This window comes from Patagioenas fasciata, chromosome 7 (genome assembly GCF_037038585.1).
Source record: "Patagioenas fasciata isolate bPatFas1 chromosome 7, bPatFas1.hap1, whole genome shotgun sequence".
In the NCBI taxonomy this organism is placed as follows: Eukaryota; Metazoa; Chordata; class Aves; order Columbiformes; family Columbidae; genus Patagioenas; species Patagioenas fasciata.
The window spans coordinates 4,457,501-4,482,500 of record NC_092526.1 but is presented as its reverse complement, the minus strand read 5'-3'; the positions used below and the strand labels follow the sequence as shown (position 1 = coordinate 4,482,500).

Sequence of the window (25,000 nt, the reverse complement as noted above, 5' to 3'; positions counted from 1 at the left end):
TCTAGCGAGCAGCTGACTCCCATGAAAACGTTCGAAAAATATCCCTATTTATAAATAATTCTGCTGACAGCATCATACACATGCCCTATTTCTTTCCCCGCCCCTCGCTGAAGAGATTGGCCTGCAGAGAAGACCTTTGTTTCTTCAAGTTTTCTTTGTGTGCGTCGCTCATGAATAGCAGGAAGCCAACATCCTACCTTTGTGCCGTCAACGCTGCTGCCACGCAACTGCGAGCCAACCCTTCCCCACCTACGGCACCATCACAGTTCATCCTACAGGTCCAACGGCAGCAACATGGGGAACTGGGACTCGTTGAGTCCATACGGTGTTTGCTTTTGGTGGGAGGACCAAGGTTGGACCCACACCAACCCACCACCATGGTCTTCTCCTCCAGCCTGGGAGGGGAAGCCCTCAAGATCCAGAAGATGTTCTTCCCCCACCACGTGAGCAAATACAAATACATACATCTGCCACGGGAGCATAAGGGGTTTCTAAATAAAATGTTGTCAGCCACTCGCTGAGTGCTAAAGTGGTGTTAAGCTGCAGAAAACAGTATTTCCTTTGGCATTTCAGGCAGTTTCGAACCAATGTTTGAAACTCAAAACCAGTGCCAAGCCTAAACACATCTGGTTGATCCCAGGCCACAAATAGCACAGGAATGCCTTCAACACCTTCCAGAACTGCCATACTGAAAGCTTAATTCCAAAATAGAGCTGACAAAAAATACTTGTCAGCATGATGCCACATGACAAAACTCAGCAAAGCATGATGCAACCGTGAGATATCCAGACATAACATATGGTGCAAAGATTGGAATTAGTGAAGACCGATCACCAAACTTAGATTGCAGGAGGCAAAAAATAAAATCAAACAATAGTACCTTCAGCCAGATTTTTTTTTTTTTTTGGAATTTTCAAAATGTCAAATTGTAATCTTAGTGTCATTCAACTGAACGCTCCGGATGCAGATGCAATGCCAATTGGTCATTATTTGATATTCCATGCTATTTTTACGCCTACAAAAATGATGGTATTTAGTGCCTGAAATGCGGAGCCCTGCTTTACATGTCTTATTGCTAGAGTGGATTGTTAGGAACTTATTAGTGAACTGACCTGGTTCCTTGGGTGTATTTATCATACTCAGCTAATGTGGCATGTGACCAGAACAGGAATGAACTTCGTATCAGAGCCCTCCCATCTTGTCAGTTGTACAAGTGTGGTGTTCTATTAATTCTTTTAATTCTATTAATTCTTAAAGAAGGAAGAGCAGGGAGAGGAAGAGTAGGGTGGTGAAGGGTGGGTGAGAAAACCCCAGCCAAGAGCGAAGGGCTTGGAAGATGGGAAACGACCGTTGGCAGCACCAGCACAGGAGGAAATCCAGCAGGAAAAGTGAAATACGTTTTCAGATTGCTGAAAGATCTCGACTTCCAGGAAAATTCAAGTTGCTCCTTTATGAACCTGATCTGCCTTCTTTTCCTCTGCAGTCACTGCGGGGACTCAAGAGCAGGGGAAGTCAGGCATACAAAACAAATCACTTCCATAGAAAACTTGCTAAGAATGAATACTAAGGAATATGCTAATTGCTTTTGCCCGATCTAGTCACAGCTACCTTCAAGTCCCACTGTGAAAGTTCACATTTGATAAGGTGTGATTAACAAACTTTCAAGGAAGCCAAAAATTGTACGTTATGGAATAAAGGGGAGATCTGACAGGAAGGAAAATACAGGAGAAACCACAGATAGAATAATCCAAGTGACAGGGAAATTAGCGGATGGCTGGAAATTGGAACTCAAGCTGCAGTTCTTTGTATGAGAGTTTCCTAAGCTTTCACATATACAGGGTTTCTTTTTTTTCTTTATTTCCCTTTACAGTAAAATTGAAAATTCAAGCTTGATATATTGAATTATAGCAGTACTGCATTTATGATCTGTTTCCTAAATATACATTTCTGCCAATTTAACCTGTTGGTTAAAGGTCAAGGTTGAAGAAAACTCCAAGCTTTGAGCTGTACATATACTTTGGTTTTGAACCTCCAGCCCTGACCTGGGGGTGCAGCACATCCAGAGCCGGGAGGTCTCTACCTGCCCTTCGGAGCACAAGTTCTGCCATGGTGGGGAAATCCTAGGGAGATTTTAGCGCTATCAAGTCACTCAAATTAGCATAAATCCCAAAGCACTCTTGACCTAAGAGCTCCTCGAACCCCAGTGACTGCAGAAGAAAACCCTCACGGGTGGGGTGGGAGCTTTCCCCACTCTACAAACCACCCAGCTGGATGCACCAGATGCTCCTGCCTGCATCCCTGCCTCATCCCAGCTGTCCTGCTCAGCCCGCTCAGAGCAACACGCTGCCATCCCTTTGCTGGTATCTCCATAGTTGCTAATTTTGTTCCTCTTTCGTTCCTTGCAGACATTCTGCTTTAACTCAGCACCTTTTTTTTGTGTCTTTCTCCTCACTAAACTTCTGCCCACGCTGTCTCAGTCCCTCCCTCTGACTTAGTTTTCCCCTAACATCAGCAAGCCCAACCAACTCATTCCACTTATCCACAACGCTGTTCTATCTCCATTACTTCAAATTTCCTGATATTTTTGAGGCACACTACATCTCTCTCACCCCACATTTCCTTCCTCTTCAAGCCGTGCTCCATCCAGTTGCTCAGCATGTTTTCTCCAACAGAAGTCAACCAACTCCACTGTTGCTCATCCAAGGCTGGGTGATGTGCTTATCCCCCAGTCTTTGCCTGCTTTGCTCTTCCTTCACATGGGGCGTTCATTCAATGCTACACCTCCTGCTACCTGGGGCCACCCCACAGCCAGCACAGAGGTAGCCTAGCATGGAATCATCCTTATTTTATAAATTAATTTAGAAATCAAATGGTTAAAACACTTCATATTTTCACGTTAATTTATATTATTACTAAAAAGGCTCTGCTAGAACTATGTAGTCTACCACATTCATATCAAGGACTCAGTTTTGATCTGAGGGAACATGACAGCTTGAGCAAAGTTCTTTGTCCAGACACCACACAACATACCTTAGCAGTGTGCAGCTGTTACAACACTAATTGAAATATGTTTTTAAATGTATCGGGTTTCCGAACATTTGCGAAAGAATTATTTCTTTTCCCCCGTGTGCAAACCCCAGTATTTCAGCCATTTAAAAGACGTGCCTAATCCCTACAATGCATTAGTAGGCCATAAAATATAGCTGAAGTAAGGTATTTTACACTGGGGATGGAGAGAAGTCTACAGTTGTAGGTGGATGGGGAGAACCTACAACTGTAGGTAGATGGGGACAAGCCTACAAGTGCAGGTGGATGGGGAGAACCTATGAACGTAGGTGGATGGGGAGAACCTACAAACGTAGGTGGATGGGGACAAACCTGCAAATGCAGGTGGATGGGGGCAAACCTACAACTGCAGGTGGATGAGGAGAGTGCCAATTGTAGGTGGTCTCAGCTGCTTTATCAGCTATTTAGCCAACACACAGTAAAAGCATTGTCATGCAGTGTCATAACATCAGTGGAGTAGAGATGGGTTAAAAGAAATCAGTTTTGACCATCCTGCCCTACAGGTTTTATGCAATTTCGTCTGAGATGATCTGTGTTGTCCATGGGGATGGAGCTGGGAGAGAGGAACCCAAGACATCTCAACAGAGGGCTCACAAAACACTTGTGTGTCATCAGGTGGATGCCTTGGTGTAGACGTCACATTTTGCCATGAAACTAAATGTTAAATCTCTCTCAAACGTCTAAAGGAAATGTTTGGGCTTTTTTTTAATTCCACCATTTGCATCCCACAGGGGCCTGCGCTCAGTTCACAGAGGGGAAATTATAACTAATCTGTTTGCAAAGTCTCTGAAATTCCATTTCTGTTAAAAAAAAACAACAAAGTCTGTAACAGCAGAGTATCTCTCAATCTTCCTGTGCTAAAAAGTCTCTGACCAAAAACCTATGCCTTTCCCATTTATGGTGGTTTAAAAGTCATAAGACATCAGATCATAAACTGTCGCTGGTCTCAAACTAAACTTGCCCAAGGCAAGTGGGTCTTTTTTCTATGGGAGGGGGGCAAACAGAAATCTCACTCTTTGGTGGAAAGAAGGAAACATTTTGGTGCCAGTTTGTTTTTATTTTCTAAAGGCGGCTCTTTTGAAGCTGCTTGGGGGTTTGAACGTTAGATGTAGTCCCAATGGAGATGGATTAGCAGCCAGAGCATAGAGAAGCGGTCAAAGGTGCAAGATAAATGCAATTTATATATAATTGCCCAAGCTGCACCTGTTCCGTTTTGAATAGGAGACCTTGTCTACAGAACAAATTTCACAAGCATGGAACATATCTTTCTTTTTTCTTTATTTGAGTGTAAAATGGGGAATTCTGAAGTTGTATCAGAGTAAAGCAAGAAAAAATAACCTTTAAATAGCATGTAAATTTTTTATGAATCAAGCTCTAAATAAAGAAAACTCCTGAGCAGGGAATTCAAAATACTAGCCAAAGAGAGCTGATTTGCTACCAGGCTCAAGAACAATATTTAGTTTACAGAATCAATCTGGAAATAAAACTAGTGCTTGCATCAGCACGAAAGCTACAAAAATAAAAAAGGAGTCTTAATAAAATATACAGTGGAAAAGGAAAGGATGAAAGCACTAACACAGCTATGAGGCCCTCGACAGCCCACACAAGTAATCAAATAGAATATAATGTAATATAGAACAACAGTGAAAGGATTTAAAATTTCTAGGTAGGATTCTGAAAGGCTGTTTCCAGCTTTTGTTGCAGAGCAGGAACGCTGCAAGTTTCCTTGCGAAGCCACGACAAAGCTGGTGTGCGGCAGATATGGTGCCATGAGCAGAACAAACACTAAACCTTCACCTCACTCCTCAATCAACCCAACGCGGTGGTGATGACAAAGCGGGGCTGGATTGCTACCCAGGAGCCAGGATATTTCTCCATCTTTCAGGGCCTCCATTCCATTTGCCTCCCTGCTCGCTTGCTCCTGTTTTCCCTCATCTGCAACACAGCAAATTTTTGTTTGCCAGACGGCACCAAAGCTTTGCCATGAAGACAACCATCTTGTTCACCTTTAGTAAGGAAAGCGTATTGAACCGTGAACTACGTAGCTTGAAGAAATCTGAGATTAGACACATGCAAATGAAGCGCTGTCTGCTTAACTAATTCCAGTCTGACCAAAGTTAGGATGAGTTCGTGAGACTTCACAGGAAAATAACGTGCGCACTGAATTCCTGTGCTACCTGCCATGCTCTGAACCCTGATTACAGTGCTGCATCCTTGTTTTAAGGAAAAAGGATCTTGTGAAGCCCAGACTCTAAAATGGATACATAATTTCTCTTAAATTTAAATGGTATCCCAAAATTAACTTGGAAGAATTTGGTCCTGCAGCAAGCAATGGCCTCTCTGCTAAATTTCAGATCAGCCAGAATCAATGCAATTCACTCATTGCAGTTATTGCAACATATACTGCGTAAAATAAAAAATACATATTGCGAAATTTGGGTCCCTTTTTCGACTGTGTTTAAGCTACGGCAGGCACAGTGTACAGAGGTAACCACAGAGCTCCTTGATCTGTGGCCACAAGGTCCTGCCAAAAGTTCCTGGTTTTACACGAAGAATTGGCCAAGTCCCATCCTTCTTCTTGCCCTGGCAGGGAACCCCAGCTCCATCGCAATACCTACAACATTCCTGTTTTCTCCTTTACAATAACTGGTGTAGCACGTGCTTAAGGCAGATCATATAGTTTTACATATCAATGTTTCTTTTTGCTCCACATAATTTATCTGGGGTAAATATTTAGGGGCTACTAAGCAGCCACAGTGTCTTCTCTGACTCTTTTAACCCTCATTACATCTTTGGTTGCAATAGGTACATGAACTTTGAGAAATGGTGCCAAAGAAAAACCTGATTGTTCAAATATCAGAAAGAAAGACCTAAAAAAGCACATAGGAATTTTTAGGAAGAAGGATAAGAATATGAACAACATCCACTATTTGTGCTTCTTCAGGAAAGAGAGGAACTGTTCCAATTCCTCATAAAACATGTTTCTAATGAAGTAGCAACCCATTATGATCAGATGGTCAGAAAAGAGCGACACGCTTTAAAAAGAAGCTTTTTCTCTTCTTCAGATTCCAAAAAATTGATTGAAAAACATGGGCTTACTCTCACAGTGACCCCAAACGCAGAAGACAGCGTTACCTTCAACAGTTCCTCGCACTGCACGCGGACTGCGATTTATCACCTATGTTACTAATGCAATTACAAGCTTTTTTCCAAAACTATCAAATTAATTTGAAATTCACTTCAGATGCGCGCTAAGCCATCAGCCAACGTCCCAGCGCAGCGTGGCTCCTGACGGCTGTGAATGAGTTATGGAGGCCAGCCCAGCCAAGGTCTTCAGAGCTCCCAACCACCTCTATCTCACGGTAGCGTGATGCGTGGAAGCTCCGTAGAGCAAACACATCCTTAATAATACTTCACACTTTATATAGCGAGTTCCATCGCACGATTAAGATTTACAACACTCCGGAGAGGTGGGCTGGTATCATTTTCCCTCTACTTCAAAGATGGGTGAAGGTGAGAGAAAAATGTAGCAATTTGCTGGAATTATCAGAGGAATTTTGTGGCAATGTAGAAAAGAGCATGATGCTCGCAGCACCTGCACCTTTGCCACAAGACCATCCGTCCTGCCTCTAAATGCCACACTCGAGCTTGATGATGGGCTGTGGTTCTAGCGTATTAAATATGACACTGTAGACATGTTCTGGATCATAAGGCTGAGCCCCATAAAATTGTCAGACGTAGGGTTGAGAAGCCGAAAGGGACAGGGCAAAGAAGGAGAAAAGTCCCTGCACCACAGCTGGGTGGCATTCGTCAAGGCAGTAGGTTCCTGTGCTACATAAGGACCAGAACATATTTTTGCTTTTACAAATGCAGTTTATTCTGCAAATCAAGGTGAATGCACACATTTCAGCTTGTCAAATTTTCAGCCTTTCAACCATATGTCTGTCGACCTTATGGACTACCAACTTTATGGGATTTAACCATATGTCCAGATCCCAATATATACGAAGGCCAGTTCTAACATAAGAGCTTTATGGTAGTAGTGTAGTAAACCATAATGTTTGCAGATGGCTGTAATAAAATCATTCAGGAGAGGAAAGGTGCAGGGACGTAAAGCCTTCAAAAGCTTCTTCTACTGAATAAACAGTTTGATCTGAATAATGTAGCAGGGAAGCACATTCCACCAATGAACTAGCTGATCTTGTCCAACATGTTGCTTTTAATTTTCTTTCTTAATCCCACATGTATTTTAACTTGCTTTTTTTTTTTTTTATTTTCCTGTGTGGGATTATCTTAAAATATGGAAGAAAAGTACAAGAAGGAAAAATAACAAAGCAAAGATTTTTTTTTTTAAAGGTAGAGTCCACTTCTGAATGGTAAATTTTTCATATGTGAAATGCCAAATAGTCCTGTGCGGCCTGGAAGATGTATTAATAGAGAGGTATAAGTTTTTTACCGTCACATGGTGAGATTGAAGGATGATGTGACTTGCTTCATTTCCTGAAGTGGGACTCGGCTTTCAAAGTTAAGGAAAGTTTCCTCCTGAGTAAGCTTTTTCTAACCCTAGGAAGTTGGAGTTTAGTTTATGTCCTGCTGCACACCGGTTCACGTGATAATTCACGTTCCCTTTGTCTAACATAACTTGATATCTCTATTATTTGAGCAGCTTGGGTGCCGTTTTCTCCTGACCGAAACATCCTGAGCCGGTGAGTCCCCTCGGAGAGCTGACAGCAGGGAAAGGGGCACCGCCTGCAAGGGGAACCATGGCCAGCATAGGTGTGATGGAGGGTCTTTTTTAAGCTGAGTTTTGGCAAGCTTCCTTGAGCTAGACAAAAATCGGCTCCTACTCAGGAGAGATGGAAACATTCCCCAGGCATTAACTGAGAAGCGAAAAAGGAAAATGCAACCTGCCTGTGCTGCTGGCGTGCAAAATCACGGCGAGAGCAACCCCTGCGAGCTGTTTACTTTGAGATAACTCAGCCAGAGCCAGCTCTCACGCTGCTAACGTCAGTGGAAGTTTTTCTATTGGATTAAATGGTGCAGGGTCAGATAGTGTCTAAGAAACGAGAAATACACTGTCGCTCTTCCTTCCCGTGCCAGGCTTTGTGTTGACCAAGCCGTGGTGCTTTCTGAGTGCCTTATTTGAAGAGGGCTCGTCCTGTGAGATGCTGAGTGCCACGATTGCCACTGCCCTTGGTGTGACACCTCACATGTCACCTGCTGAGATTCACCCTATCGCAACAGTCACTCACCAAGCAATAGCTACTCAAAAAACTTTAAAAATCAGTTGAACTAGGCAAAATATATTATTTTTTCCCTGTTGAAAGCCTCAGCACCTGCCAACCTGTTGCACAAGCGCACTCATGAAAGACTTATTAAAAAGCGCGTAACATGGACCTCAACCCTCCCCTCGGTGCACGGCCGCCCTACCTGTGTGCTCGTATTTGTGTCGCAGCAGGGAACTGCTCTTCTGGAATGTCTTGTCACATAAGTCACACGCGTACATGCCACTTTCTGTCTTCTTGATCTTCTTTCGGGACAGACAGGAGTCGGAGTCCGTCATGTCGTCGAGGCCGGACATGTAGTCTGGGGTTCCATCAAGCAATTCTCCCTGCGAGGGAAGCACCCGTCAGCGACACCCGCTTCCACCACCGCTCCTTCCCGCGGAGGAACCAACCCCCCAGAGAAGTTAAAGTAATATCTACTTAGGACAGCGGTCCCTCTTAGCTTAGGAACCCATTGATAATCAAACTACAGCTGATGAGAACTGTGGAAATAATGAAGAGCCTTCTACTTCTATGCCTGGAACCAACTTACTTTGAGCACTCCGCAATAATATCATTTACACAAGAAAATTGTATTTATCAGATCAGCACTAAATATTTTCAAGGAGCAGAGAACGCAAAGGGAAGGCTCTTCATGGATGGCAAAAGGTGTTGTAATATTTTACAGGGGTAAGTGTAAGCAACAGCTAAGAGCTTATTCCTTTCACAACACTGAAACTTGGATATAGAATCTATCTGTAGAAAGGTTTTAATTGAATTTTATATTTAGGTACAAATGTTATTATTATGCAATCCATTTAAATGTATGTCTCCCGACTAAAGGCCTTAAGCTATATTTTTATATTTAATTTTGTAATTTGAAATAGGGAATATTAATAACACTTTTTATCAATGTTCTATCTATGTTAAAACAGCCTTCAGCATTAAGCAATAATGAATGTGGATCAGTAAATTATTAAATTTCTTGATATTTATTTTGTCTTGATCCAAAGAGAGTGCAAACTTGCATGATAACATACATTTCCATTTGCTATCACACAGTTCAGTTTTCTTAGACTAGGTTTGCACTAATTAATATTAGAGAAGATTAAATAGGCTTAAATACATTTACAAAGAGGGCAGATGTACTGGAAATTGGAATAGTGGAACAGCTGTTATGGAGGTGCAGTGCTATTTATGCTCCTATTGTGCAAAGAGGGATTACCGCCTGTAATGTAAAACCATACCTGATTTTCACATTTGAAACTATAAAACATTTACTACTCACTAAAATTACTAATAGACCGTAATAGGACGTAGGGGAACATAGACAAATGTAAAAAAAAAAAAAAAAAGAAAAAAGAAAAATGATTAATCTATAATCAGTTAATCTCATTTAACTAAACTCTGTACATTACGTCTGAATACACCCAGCAAAAAGCTATAAAAGTATGTGGCTTCTGTAGTGCAGCTCTCTACTATAGGCATGTGAGCGGTGAAATCCTTTGCTACTCACGTATTGACTCTGGGATGACCCAAGAAAAGGATTGATGGTTGTACCAAGGCATGAAGAAGCGCTAACCCAGATTAGGTGTCCACGGAAAGACTTTGTCTGCAATTAAGGCCCCTAGCTGCTACTTCTCCAACTAATTTCTCTCAATATCTGATGGTTTGCTTTTTTTGAAGATGTTCCAGATGACTGGTGGGGATTAGAGAACCGGTAGTCTGGGAAGGGCAGTAGATGGGCTGAAGGAAGTGGCTATGGTGAAGCAACGCACCCATGTTTCTCACCCCCCAGACGTTCATGAGAAGATAGAACACCTTTCCCATGCACAACATGTGAGCAATGCCTCAAAAAACACAGAGGTGGAAATTTGGAGGACTTTCAATGGGATAGAGCTTCTACAAGCCCATATGAACCTCTGCTTAGTGGGTGACGGCTTTTAGTCCAAACATGGGGGTGATTCCCAGAGGTCTCCTGCTGCCTCTTTTCCCCATGGTGAAATGTGATTATGCTCACTATAAGGGGAGCCCCGCAGAGATCAGTTTCCCTACAAAGTTTCCCTTTTTTCTTGTTTTACAGCAGGATGGGATTTTTCATTATTATTATTATTATTATGACACAATTCTCATAAGGGGCGACTGAGTTCGTAACAGAATAAAACCACAAAAATTATAGCTATTTAAAGGTATTGACACTGCTTCTGAATCCAAGCAGAGGTATTCCTTGAGCTAATTGCAATTTGTTTTCCTACCCCACTGCATTTTTGCAAGTTCAAACCAAAACCAACTCTGCTAATTTTTTTTGGAAATGCTGAGTATAACTTTGGACTTTTTCTTCTGTAAGAGGACGTATCACAGAATAAAAAAAAAAATCTAGCATTTCAAAAGAAAACAAGTGCAACAATTTACCTGAAATCCTTGTTTCCGCTGGTACTTTCTCCTTTGCTGCATATCAGCAAAAGTAGCTGCTCCAGTTGGGTAAGTATAGGCCATATGTGGTAGGAAGCTCATCTGATCTAGTCCTGGGTATGGTCGCAGCCCAGGGATACCGGTCTGGACTGGTGGCATAAAAGTGGCTGGGGGAAATGCGCTCTGTGGTGGAAGTGTTGTGTATAAAGGTTTGGCACTAAATGGGTTCATACCAAATACTGGGTTAGTGCTTTTATCCAGATTATTTGAATTAGAAAACTCCTTCTTGATAAAAGTCAAGTTCAGTGGCTCATCTGAGTTTTCAGATGATGAAGAAACACTGTTGTGTTCTAAATTTACACTGTTAGATTTTGTTTTGTTCTTTGTGGCTATAATACTTTTGGGTTCCTTCATTTGTTTTGGTAAAGACAAGTCCAAAGGCTCAGCCTGAAGCTCCTCAGAAGAGAAACTGTTTGGAGTGTAAGAACTACTGTGGGAGTTTTTAGAAGATGTGGAAGAAAGATTTAAAGGAGAAGGAGTATTGCTCCTAGAGTGGTCCAATTTATCAACTGGTTTAATATTGGTAAAATGAGGAGGTTTTGTTAGCCTGAGAGGAGTATCACAATTAGTAACACTGTTATGGAGTTCAGCTATAGATGGTGAAGTTATAGAGTCCACAGGCTTTATTGGAGATCTGGCTGACAAAGAGTCTTTAGTGGGAGTGTTGTTGGTGGCAGCCAGCGCCACCTTGGCACTGGCCCTTTCCAGTGATGGTGACCTGGAACTTGAATACTGGTAGACTTTTCTTTGCTCAAACCATTCCTTCACAAATTCCTGAGGAAGGCCAACGGCAATGGAAATTTTCAGTAGTTCATCAGAGTTGGGTTCCATATTCATAGCATAATATGCTTTAAGTACAGACATGTGGTCCTTGTATGGGTTGATGGGGCTAGTCATTCCTTTCTCAGAAAGTACTGATGACAGCAAGAGGGTTTGCTTATCAAACACTCCAGGTTTGTTGGGAACCATGTTCTCGTGAGGCTGAAGGACTGCCTTGATCTCTTCGTTCATTTTACACAGGTAACGTTCATGCTGATGCAACGGAATGGGACCAGGAAAGCTTTCTTTACAGAACTGGCATGAAAATGGAGTGGATACGTTGTGGTTCTCTATCATCTTATCTTCAGTTACTAGGTCTATTAGGGTTCGCAGCTTCTCTTTTTTAATGTTATTGAGCTGCCTCCTCGAGTCTGTGGTTAAGCTCTGGAGGCAAGCTTTGGCTTCATTGACTTTCTCTAATGTATAGTCAATAATACTTTTAGTGGCACCATTATGACTTACTACTGGAAGACCCACGGGGGGAATATTGGGGGAGGTAACTCCTTGTTCCTCAGCTTGAGAGCATGAATCCTTCATATGGTAAACCTTCAACTTGGAGATCTCTTCAGCCTTGCAGTCCATTTTCTGCCTGGAAACCGTGTTGTCCACAATCTGTAGGACCTTCTGCACCTCACTTAAATTACTGCCTACCGCAGGAAACCCAAGCAATGGTGCTTCCATCCCTACACCTAAGTGCTGCATTGGACTTTGAGCAGAAGCATGAACTCCTAAGGGGCTGGTTGCTCCAAGTCCACCATTCATAAAAGGACTAGTTGCACTAAACCCATGTGAGGCCATAAGAACCTTATATTCGTTGAAATCTAGTGGTTCGGTTTTAATTTTCAGTAGGCCTGTTTGTTCAGACATACTAAGTGGTTTGCCATTCTCCAGCTTGTTTCTCAGCTGTGTAATGGCTGAATTAGTAGGAGAGGAAGATACAGAATTAGGAGAAGAACCCGTCTTGATATTGTTTCTCATTCTGCCATTTACAGAGATCAAACCAATACACTTCTTGCTGCTGATGTGCGAACTGTAGGAGCCAGAATGGGAGAAACGTTTCTTGCAGTTTGGACACTCATATGGTTTTTCACCTAAAATGATAATTAAAACCAAATGTTAATTAGCATTGTTGCTGCTATAATTGCAAGCCCTCACATTTGCTACCCAGCTTATTGTCTGTGTATCCACTGATTAATACCAAATACCAATTCTACAAATATGGCCACACACCACCATTGCTTTACCCTCCTCTTTCTACAGGTCTTGAGGTCAGTTTGGACCCACGGTCTCCAGCCAGCAACAACCCCCAAGGTGCGAGATTGGCTCCAGACTGATCATCTCAAGTCACAGAAAACTACCCTATGGTCAAGGGAGTCAAACCAAATCCAGACTGCTCAAATTTGATTTCTTTTTTTTTTCTTTTTCTTCCAGAAAAAATGAATTTTCACGGTATGAGAAACTCAGTCCCGACGTTAGGACCTCCACATCGGTGGAGGTTTATGCCTGGATAGAGCCTGGTGGTGTTTCGTGTGCCGAACGCTGTGTCAAACAGGAAAGCCAAAACGCACAAGTCGTTCAACTGGAGACATTTTGCGCTTACTGGTTATCTGAGAACATGAGCTGTGTTTCTCTCAGGGAGACTTTTTGTTATGGCAAATATAATGGACTCTTCAGGGTCCAACTGCACGGAAACGAGTGAACGCTCCTGAACTCAAACTGCGGAACAAACCGTCTATATTATTTGCAGGAAGCTTTACTATTTCCAAATCTTTCAGCGAGACCGCGGTATTAACAGCGTGATAAATGGGGATGACTCAGATATCACTTATGAAATACCTTAGTAGCTCCAAGAAGTCAGAAGCAGAACTGTGTAAATTTTAAGCAGTCTTTAAAACTCAGCTAATTAAACAAAATGCAAATGAGCACACCAGCACCTCCGCTACTCACCACTGTGAATTCGCAGGTGTTCCTTCAGATGGTGTTTGTATTTGAAGGCCTTGCCACACTCAGTGCATTTGAACTTGCGATTGCCTGCTCCTTGGGTCAGCATTTGGTGCTAGGAGGGGAAAAAAGCACAACAATTACGCAAGAGAAACCAGGAATTTGTAGCTTAAAAAACAAAACCAAAATGAAGGCGGCTCTGGATTTATCAAGCGGACCAAAAGGTCTGCGTGTATATTTATTCGTCTCATCAGTGTTGCAATAAAAATCAGAATGTTGGCAGTAAACCGAAACAAATGAGAAAGTACTTTCACACGAGCATTCGATATTTGCTTTAGAATTATTTCCTAAGTCTCTCATCAGAAATGTGTTGCTTTAAGGTATCTTACGATGAGAGAAACTGTTTTATAAGAAGATTTGTGGCTCTTAATATTCCTAGCAGATTCTGAACATGTGGGACTCCGCTTGTTTAAAAATTCTGTTTACTGCGCGTGTAGGAAAGACAGAAACACTGTCGTTAGTGGCATTTCGTGTAAGATTTAATTCATTATCAAACAGAGGAGGCTGCATCGTCGGCACGAGCTGCTGCTGGAAATGTTTGTTAAAATCACAGAGCAGCAGGGAAGACCTGAGCTACCCCTCATGCCATGTTTTCCCCCGGTGCTCTTCTAAGGAGCGAGGGAAAGTTGGAAGTTAAAAGTGGCATAAAGATATAATCAAAGGCAGCTGACCTTTTTGTGACAAGCAAGAAAATCCCCGTGACTTTGAATTTGGAGAGGAAACAAAATAATTAATAATAATAATAATACGGATAATAAAGCAGCCAAGCACTCTGGATGCTGAAAAGTAGGAGGTCAGCCACGACACAAAAGCCGATTGCAGGAGTGGGGAGGGGGGGGTGTGTGGAAAAAGGGAATAAAAAAAAAATTAAAGGGGGAAGAAGAAGAAGAAGAAGAAGGAAAAAAAGGCAGCGCCAAAACGGTATGACAACTGCAAGGGTGTGCTGCCTCTTCCCACATTCCTGGCGAGACAGATGGTGTTACATGGGACACAGGGAGGTTTGTTCAAACAGCAGCAACCTTCAAAGATCAAGCAGAGCCCAGCCCGCCGCGCGCCATTGAGGGACCCGCGCTCATATGTTGCTGAGTTGCATAAACAAACAGCAACAGCTGTTTTGTCTCCCCCCATCGCCCTCCGAGGACTACTATAAACTTTAGTTGTGCCACTGTTAATATGATACAATCATTTTAATTTACTAATTGTAAATGCCATGAGCAAATGAGGGGACTTTTCAACACCAAAGCTACCATTCATAATGCGCCAGCACCGGCGCGCTCTCGCATGTGAAATTTCAGGCGGTTACGTTGGATAAATATCTAGGCGGGTTTGGTTTTTTTTCTTTTTGCTTTTCCCCTGGTGTTTTTAATGATATGAAGCAAAAAAAAAAGAACCTTACGGTGGATCGAGTTAGGAAAAATACACATGTGAAAATGCGTTTGTCTACCAGAAAAGCCATGGGAAGGAAAGAATAGGTGAACCCGGCTCCAGAATCATTTATATTGGGTTAAGATCAAGCAAAAGATAGCGGTTCTCTTAAAAATGCTAATTGCAAAAATTGCGTGATTAGGAGATGTGTGTTTGCCTAACTGAATTTACCTTGTGCTGAGAAAAAACTACAAAGAGATACACAGATTTTGAGGTTTTTGAGAAAAATAAATACAGCATAAAGCCTTTCTAATTTGACACAATGCACACAGCTATTTATTTAAGTTTTAACCACGCCATTTGAGTTTCCATTACAGCACCCCATAAGACGGGTTTTCAGTGTAACTCTCCATCGAGGACAGGGGTGGTTTTTCTGCTGTTACGTAGAGTATTGTGGCACGGGGTCCATCCCCAGCCTGATTAGGAGCACTAGGGAAGCTCAGTCACCTGTTTGAGATACGCCGCATTTCCTTCAATGCAGCACTGATATAATATTACATGCATCCCATCGAGGAAAAACCTGCTTTGATTTATTGCAGATACGCTGCCGGGCTATACAAATGGTAGGGATGCCGCAATTCTAGCGCATGCATGTGTCAGTGGCACAATCGCATATGATAGCCTATATGGACTGCAGGAAGAGTTATTCTGAGAATGTGTAATTATGTTTAACAAACGATTATACCAAATACGCATAATTTCACGTGATTGAAAAGGTTACTCAAAAAGTAATGAAAAAATATTAGTGGGTCTTTTAGTATGTCTTGGAGCTCCTACTTGCAACACTGCGAAGTAAAACTAGGTGAAAAATGGAATTAAAATTGCTGAGATGTTTAATAATGTATAATTAAAATGCTACAGTTTCATTCACTTTTTGAGGAACATAAAAACGAAACTAAAGTCAAGTTAAAGTGCAAATAAAATTTCTAAATTAGAAATTAACACACTCATTCGATCGTGAACATAAGACTATTAAATCATATTAGAAGAGACCATCAAAAAATCATTTAGACCTCAATTAAAGCTATTACCATTAAAAGATCTGCATCTTCAAAATGCCATGAAAAATTAATAATGATTGCCAATCAAAGCAATATCGTTTCTCTAAGGGGTTATTACAGAAAGAAATCACTTAAAACCAGCCCCCCACCTGATCTGTCCCTGGCTTGTGTGTCACCATATGCCGCTCGAGCTGGGTGCGGTAGGCAAACGTGTAGTTACAGAGAGGGCACGAGAAGTTCTCCTCGTTCTTCTCGTGGCGGTACTTGATGTGCTCCTTGAGGGACGTCAGGCGCTTGTAGCCCCGGTCGCAGTAGGGGCAGGTCAGCAGTTGGGCGAAGGCATCTGGAGTTCCAGGTGGCAGGTCTGCACCCCGGGATGCGGAGGGAGGCGGGAGGGGGGAAAAGGCAGGCCAAAAGGTCAACAAATCAATGGCAGCTCATGGGCTGATTGCCCGGGATGGTATGAGAGGAATCGCGGCAATCTGCTGCCCCGAGAGGGAGGGACGGCGTTGCCAACCGGCGGCCGGAGGAGCCGGCACCCGCGCACACCCCGGGCAGGCTCGCAGGACCCGCTCCGGACCCTGCGAGGAAATTAATTACGGGCATCGCTCCTCCCGCAGACCTCGCTGGCTGGAAAACTAAGAAATGCTTCTCCCGATCGATGGGCGATTTGCATCCCAGCCCCAGCTCGTTATACTACTCACGCCATTGACCAAATCCTTCCTACCAATGCTTCTCCAATTATTTATCAAGGCATCGGATAGCGATGGGTCGGCCACTTCGTCTTTTGTTGCGTTCAAACTTGCTTAAAACTTCCCAAAATCCCAACCAGAACAGCAGCCTTTCTCCCGTTTAAATTCAACTCTTCACTTCACCCGCCAAATAATACAAATTTGCTGACTAAAAAATCACAATACACTGAAATTACAGCCCCAATCTTTGCTCATGAAATTCCATGCCGCTGCAGCTGTTCTTCAATTTTTAAGGTAAACACACAGGCATGTAGTGCATTTATAATTGCAACAGCTGCACGAGGTCAGGATACTGGCTAAAAATGAATTACAGCCTCACCAGTTTCTTCTTGCCCATTGGCCTCTGGAGTGCCAAGACGAGACAGTTCCTCGGGGGCTTCGGGGTAAATAATGGCCGTGTCGCTGCGCTGCAGGTACTCCGCTATGCTGACTGCATGCCCATCTCCTTCCTCCAGTTTCCTTTTGGCAAAATATTCCTCAAAGTCCGACGTGCAATTTGCGTTCTTCACTAAAAAGACGAGAGAAGGGGAAAAGAAAGGGGGTTTGAGTGCATCCTCTCCACGAGAGCTCAAACCATCATGCACAGGCTGAGCTGGTTACTGGGGCTGCAGCTGGATCCTCGTTCTCATCGCTCTTGCTCCAGCTCCTAATAAAATTAATGTGGGTTTTCCTCCAGCGTGGATGGAAGTAAGGGCGGGCTGTTAAATTAACAAGAATGCGGGCTCTACGGGGTGGCAGGAGAAGTTTATGAGGCTTGGGTAATGCAGGTAATCCTTCATCTATGGAACCTGAACCTTCAGGGGGCTCTTGGGGGACCCATGGCTTTTGGTGTTAACACAGCTCGACCTACAGGGCTGAGCTCAGCTGCCCCAGATCCCCCAGACCCTGAGGTAGTCCCCACATAGGAGACAGTAGTTACAGGTAGTAAAGACCACAACAGCTTCTCCTCTATGAGATGTCCTGTCTCAGGCTGCTCTTCCATAGCGGACACAAGAAAATAATCACTCAATCACATCTTCCCTTTATTTTTTTGCTCCCTGAAACATTAAGTTACAATGACAGAATAGGTTCTTTTTAAAAAACGTAGTGCTTCATAGTTTTCTACAAACAGAAGCACATGTTTTAGACCATAACAGCGATACTGAGCCTAAAACCACTTTTACAGTTTGTACAAGTGTGTTCCTTCTTTTCCTTAAACGTAAACCCAAATTTTTATTGTGCATGCAATGTCCATGAAACATAATACATGCTCAACCACAAAACATCCTGTTACTAAAAATATGGTTTTCTCCTTCATGCATGAACACTGCATACAGGAAAGAGCTTAAAAACTCTGGCAGGTTACTGACAAATATTAACATAATTATACCAGAAAAATGAAATGACCTGATCGTTTTCTTTCTCTGATTTTTTTTTGTTTTGTTAACAAGTCTTGGAAGACACAGTTGGTGGCAGGGAATTAAAGATACTTGTTTTTAACTGACCATAAATGAAAAGAACGGCTTATGATTGATTACATTCTTAATGTATTTCTCCTTAGGTGAAATAAGAAAATGAGGCAATGCCATAAACTGTTCTACAGTTCATGTAAAAGTAAAATATTAAATGGCACGATTCTGCTCTCACTGATGCCCAGGAGCAATATGGAGTAAACCCATGGAAATCAAAGGGTTTAAGGCCACACAAGGTTATGCTGGTTTGTAACCACTGGAAATGACACTAACCAGCCCCTTGGTGTTTAAAAACGGGTACATTCTTTGCCTCAGTTTCCTACAAAAACACTAAGTGACGCTGGCAGTCAAAATGAGACGTGGCCTCCGACCGTGGCACAACTGGAAACCTGAAAGCGCCTGATTTGAAGCGCTGATCTCATCGTCATCGATAAAAGCAGATATTCAGCTATGCAAACAAACCTCATCCCTTTAGCCGATAAAATCAAATCCGCTCGTTGAGACAAATATGCCCTATTTTTCGTGTGAGCTGAGCAGCTTCTCAACCGTTCTGCAGTATTTTAGTGACAGTGACCAAATGGCACTGGTCATGGGACCCTGTTTTTGGAAGGAAACTTCTGTTCCTATCACAGCGGTTTTGTAGGGAATCACTACAACACTGCAGTGCTCCTCCCTTGGTCCTTCTGTAGCTAGAGCTATCATTTGTTAGGAGCATGAGAAGCAATAACCCCTTTTTTTCCCCAAAAAAAGCAACTTCTATAGAAGTGGGGTGTAAGTATGTAGAACAAGTCCAAGTACCTTACCTCCATTTTGTTGCTGTGAGAGAAATATAACAAAATGGTGGTTGGTGAAGTATGCCTGATGCACGTGAGCATCAGGCTATGTTTTTCCACTTTGTTTTTATCAGAACAAAGGTGAGGCATTGCTTTTTACGTTGGAAACCTGACTTTTCATTCTCTTGCTATGCCTAGATCTTCCAGCTGTCGCAAGATCATCCACCCTCTGGCTTAATGCTACTCTGTCTCTTGGCTTAGCAATAGATCCAAGGAAAATAAGTTTATTTCTAGCCAGTAAATGCTATCTGTGAGGCAGGGAAAAGAGAGTTTTTATTGGGATAGGAGATATGAGAGCAGGAAGGGGAAAGGGTGGGATGGCTCCAATGGAGGAATGTCCCATGTCCTCCTCTGGGCAGGTTGGGGATTCATTTATAGGATGGGGATTCAAGCCACTGAGCAAGGCCTAAGTCAATATTAGAAGATTCAGTCCCAAACTCAAGCCCAAATGAGGTTCTTCCTTCCCAGCCCCCAAGTCTATCTGGAGGTTGATCCAACAGGCTGTGGAGGGCTGCTGCGATATTACTGGCCTCGGCTTCCTAATTCTCTGGATTATTTAGCTTCTATGTCTGCGCATGCAATCCAGGAGCTAAAGCAAATGTTTATGTCTACATTATAAACCCCTAAAAACAAGGGGATTTAGTGGAAAAGCTGACAGATCCTTGACCGAAACAATACAACCAGCGCTGGGACGTTGCAGATTAACATAAATAGCAAAAGGTGACCATGTGTATCTGCTTCCTCGCTAGCGATGCTACTGACAATTCAGACATGGTTGGAAGCTCACCCAACATTACTAAAAAGACCAGTTTGATAACCATTAGGTTTCTCTCTTGATTTCTGGGGGGAAGGCTCGCTTGCCCCTCTTGCACCCTAATTTGTTTTCCATGCAGAAAGTCATGTTGGTGGATTCCTCGTGGGCTGACAGTGCACACACATCGCACTGTGGCAACGATTTCAGCGAGATCTGTGGTGGGTGACCTCACCAAATAAGTCTTTTCTATTTTCACTTACTTATTGGGGCCTGGAGAGCAGAAATATTTTCAGCTCCAAAAGCCGATGTGGCCGTGTCACATAAAAATATAACGCATTAAGGAAAGCTATCTTTGGAGGCATTTAGGACCTTTCAAGATAAAGTGAGAGAGAGGTTCAAGGAGCTTGGGAGACCAGTTATTCTGTGTGGGAACTCGTCCTGCGAGATGGTGATAGCTGCCCTTAATCGCAAACAAAGCTAATAAAACCACAGCCTTCATTAGCCAGGAAGTGAGAGGCCTCCATTGGTACACACAGATTACAGCCTGAAAACGGCCTGTCCTCCAACCGGCCGAGTTTTACTTCTGTTTTCCTCCCCCTGAAGGTTTTATATTCTTTTCCCCCTCTTTAAATTATATTAAGAGATCTTTACTCAAAGCTCGTCAGCTGTTAGTAATCGAAACGAGGAAGCTTTTTTCTGTTTGTTCACAGGGAATTGATTAATCTCTCTTCTGCAAACATCCCAGTCGTAATAACCCTTAACAGGTACAATAAACCAAAACCATAGGAATGTATTTATTCATATTTTTAAGACCCCTTCTGCAGAACACAATCTTGTCAAGTAACCATTCCAGAAATCCCCAGAAATATTTACAAATTAATTTAGCAGGACCAAAGCCTGAAATTTTCACTCTAGTGGTCACTTTTGCTTTTCCACTATAAAGCCTCCGTGGCTCATTATAAAAGTGCAGCTGATTAATGTATGGATAACAAGATTTCTTTTTCGAGTACCACTAAGAAGCGGCCCTTCTGACAATGGCAGAATAATCTAATAACGGAGACTTTTTCTTTTAGTTTTCTTTCTCTGTTAATGACATTGTGCAATGAATTGGATGCTAAAAATACACCACGCTTGTTGCGTGCACCTACAGCAACTTTGCAGCTGGATGTATGTGAGTCTGAAGCTGTATCTCCTGCCTCTGTGCTCAGCCCAGGTGTCAAGAGGGAGAGGCACATTGTATTAAGCAATAGAGACCTCCTTGGCCTATCTGGAAGGGCTCATGTTGATCTGTAGGAAAACCTAAATGGCTCTCTTGGAGACCAGAAGGTCACTTTTGCGTGGCTTTCACTGAAGATGGAGTCACTGATCCAACTTCTTTCATTGGGATGGGTCTCAGCTGCACCTCAGCTATTTTATTAAACATCAGTACTAAATTCCCCCTACTACTTGCAGGGAAAAATTGAGGCCAGACACTCAAGACAGACCCAAAGCCCATAGTGAGGCTGAAGAAGAAAACTTTGAACTTTTCCAAGACACAGTAGGAAGGATCTCCAATGGCTCAGGGACTGACCTCTTCCCTTTCCTCCTCAGATAATGGTTGGGGCAATTCAACAGGCAAGCCAGCGGAGTTTTTACTCTGCATGAGGGATGCTGCAGCTCCCAACTGTCACCCAGGATCTTCCACTTAGGGTGAAAAGACTGGCAAAGGCATTTAGTTTATCAAATGATTTAACATGACTAAATAAACTGGCATCACTCTAGAGAGGCTGCGGAGACTGCAGCCATTGCAGAAACATCTTCTACCCAACCTACCCAGGCACAAGTCTCCATGGGAAGAGGTGGCTCAGGACACCTCAGTGACAGAAGATTTGTATTAAACACCAGCAGAGCACCAGAAAACTCGTGACGGTTATTTGAACAAACTACACATTGCAGCAAATAGCAGCTGCAGTAAAGAGGAGGCTGGGGCTTCTGCACAGAGCGCTTGGGGAAGGAACTGCCAAGGTGCAACATCCAGAGCTGTGTTTGCATTTTAAATGCAGGACGCCTGCATGCAAAACACTCTTTGAATCACGAGTTTGCAGTGCATCAAATCAGGTAGGGGCAACCCTCATGTTTTCCCCCCAGAAAACTGGTTTCGGAAGAGGCAGGATAGCCCATGGGCTCGATGGACCTGCCCCAAGAGAGGTGCCGTGAGGCCCAAGTTGATCAGGCAGAAGAGACCATCAGATACTGGAAGGGATGGGGCTAAGAGGACATGAAGTCTTCCCCCTCGAGCAGACCACATTGCAAGTATGAAAGAGTTAAGGCCTGTTATGGTAAGGAAAATATGCGCAAAGGAAGTCACACGGACTGATAGGGGACCTCAAAGGCTCTGGTAATGATAATTCAGATTACCATCGAGTCTTATTTCTGAATCAGACGCCTTTTACAGTCCTGTTTCTCCAAGTGCTAAGCACAATTTGTCACTTTATTAACATCCCTTGGAAATAAAAAAGGCTTTTAAAATACGTGTGTATCCAGGTCTGTATGGCAACATCATTAAGTATATATGTAATGATAAACTGTGCCTTGGTGCCACCTTCCTTTCATGCATAATAAATCTAATGGATGAAAAAAGCAGCGACACGGTTTTATTTTCCTATTATTTTCCCCCTCAAGAATTATAAAGTAAATTTCTTGTGTTACTTAATGAGAGCATTGGGGTTTTACGTGGGTGTTACCAACATTAGGAAAGTGTGAGTAATAAGATCCTTGCAAGACAGGTACCACCTTTTACAGTAATATTTGCAGAGACCATTACCTATGAACTAAATCTCAAAATGGAATGCATAGAAATGTACTTATACTAGAAAACTCTTACTTTTAACCGTGCAAATCAGGGCTATCTGCAGCATCTCAAATTGTGACAAAATGCAAAGGAAACATGGGGTGATGTATGGGGATCCTGTGCTGAGGATGGAGTGGGGCCTTGTGGCCTTTGGAAAGAACACGGTAAAACCCTGAATTCATTCGGATTAGAAAATAGTAACAGAAACCTTTTGCTGTTTTGCTCTGCTATAGAAAAAAAGAGATGGCTCAGAGATGATGCCTGCTAAATATCTCCGTGCTCTTTCTTGTTCCACAAAATGTATTGATTTCTAAGAAGAGGGGAAAGAAAGAGATGTGGAAAGTGGAAAAAAATAAAAAGATTAGCCAGAAACATAATAATCTCATAAATATGCATTTAAAGTGTGTGTGTCTGTGTATCTATGTAAGGGGTTTATGTGTGTCTTGCTGAAAAGATATTTTCAGTCTCTGAAGTAGCTTACTCTGTGCACCACGCGAATCTGGGGTTGCCATAGAAGGGTGCACCCCATCCTCATTATCAAGCTCTTTGTACAGATTCTCTCATTAAAAAAAAACTACTGTATCTTGGTCCAGCTACTTTAAACTATAGGAGATTGGGAAAACATCTCCTCATGCTGCTGAAAACTATCAGCTCACAAGGATGCAGTTAAAAGGAGTCAGGGGCTGAAACGTTGCACAGGAGGGGTAGCAAGGACTCTCAATGAGTTTTTTTGCTTCAGTGTTGTGATCAAACTGGGAAAAAAAATTAAAAAAAAAAATAAAAAAAGGGGAATTATGTAAATGTTTCCCAATTGTTAAACCGAAAACATGAAAGAAATCGTTTTGTCGCTTCATGCACATCTAATTCTACACGACACAGAAGAAAAAGCGATGCTCACATCATGCAGTAACTCACCTGTACCATTGTTTCCAGTGGTCTGAATTGTGGCTTCAGGCCCCATAGTGTCATAATCTTCCTTCATTTCTTCTGTGAAAGAAGCATGTACACTTTTAGCATTTGCACGTTATTGAATTGCTTACAAAGCAGGGAAGATGCTGCTCCGAGAAGGACAGAAAGGGGCTGTTGTGGACCCCTGCACAATGGCTTTGTTCTGGCCACTGAATGAGTTCAGCCATGCTGGATGAACGAGAACTTATTTACTTTAAACATGACAGCCAGTGGTGGAAAACAGAACTATTTGTTCGGGGTAAATGAAGGGCTTTTCCCAATACCAAGTCTAACAAGTCTAAGTGATAAAAAGGGATTTTTTTTCTTCCGCATTTAAAAGAAATAATCAGTCAACAGACACCGTGAGGTCTATACCTGGAAGAAACTGCAAATACAAAAGGAAGATACAAGAACTTCTTATATCTCTATCTCTATCTATCATCACACAGATCTTCTGAGCTGTCACCGTCATTTTAACCTCGTTTGAAGCACAGCATGTATTAATATCAAGTAGTGCAGAAATGTGACAAATTTTCAACTGTGGGCAGTTCTTTGCCCATAGGATTTATTTACATCTCCCGTGCTCTCTCTGTGTGCTGACAAAGTCTGCCTTTCTGGCCATAAATTGGGTTAATTCACATGCAGATGAGCATGATATGTGTAGAATTATTTACTATGTATTTCTCATGGATCAGTTTACTTTCCACGAAGCTGCAGTGAGTTGAAATAGCATTTTAAAGAGGTTGGATGAAGCTCCAGCACTGGGGAGAGTGCTTATTTTCATAGATGGTGCAGCCTTGGTTTCTTGCTGCTAATTTGTTAGCTCATGTGCAACAGGTATTCACACATACGGCCTGGTTAAGGTTTAACCTTCCAAAGGGTTTTCACAGGCAAAAATAAATATACACAACATTTCTTTCTCGCCTTTTCAACTTCTAAATGCCAGCCTTTCTTTATTTGAAGCCACACGCAAACATGCAATTTCTCTCTTCTTTTTCCTAAGTGAATTTAGTATTTGAGATTTAAGTGAAAAATCTGCTTTAATCTTTCACCTAGCTGCACTTGTAAGAAATAAAACGTCCAAAAGCACCCAGAAATGGTTCAACAATGACCAAATAAAGAAATAAAAAATAAAACAAAGGAGAATTTCCCAGAAATGAACACAAGTCGATGATAATTCAGGAGGACGGATGCTGCTCGGCCAATCAAGTGGTAGACTGGCAAGAAGATCAAAGCCTGCTATTAAAATCTTATTGATACACGAAGCATTAAAATTCTTATTACCCATTTTTTGTGCGAAAGATTTTGATGAGGATAGAAACTGGCCCAGTATTAATCCATTTCCATGACAATGATGTGACTGAAGATAGGGGAATAATATAAA

General features: G+C 42.4%; 1 protein-coding gene across 2 annotated transcripts in view; it reads right to left on the bottom strand.

Moving 5' to 3' along the window:
• The window catches only part of ZEB2 (zinc finger E-box binding homeobox 2), a 113,980-nt gene that overhangs the window by 2,318 nt on the left and 86,662 nt on the right, over positions 1-25,000 (bottom strand). For both annotated transcript variants that reach the window (XM_065841072.2, XM_071810687.1), the window contains 6 exons: positions 23,584-23,655; positions 17,120-17,308; positions 16,198-16,412; positions 13,569-13,677; positions 10,743-12,712; positions 8,497-8,677 (listed from right to left, as the gene is read on the bottom strand). In XM_065841072.2, coding sequence (XP_065697144.1) covers positions 8,497-8,677; positions 10,743-12,712; positions 13,569-13,677; positions 16,198-16,412; positions 17,120-17,308; positions 23,584-23,655 — 2,736 coding nt within the window. The remainder of the gene's footprint in view (positions 1-8,496; positions 8,678-10,742; positions 12,713-13,568; positions 13,678-16,197; positions 16,413-17,119; positions 17,309-23,583; positions 23,656-25,000) is intronic.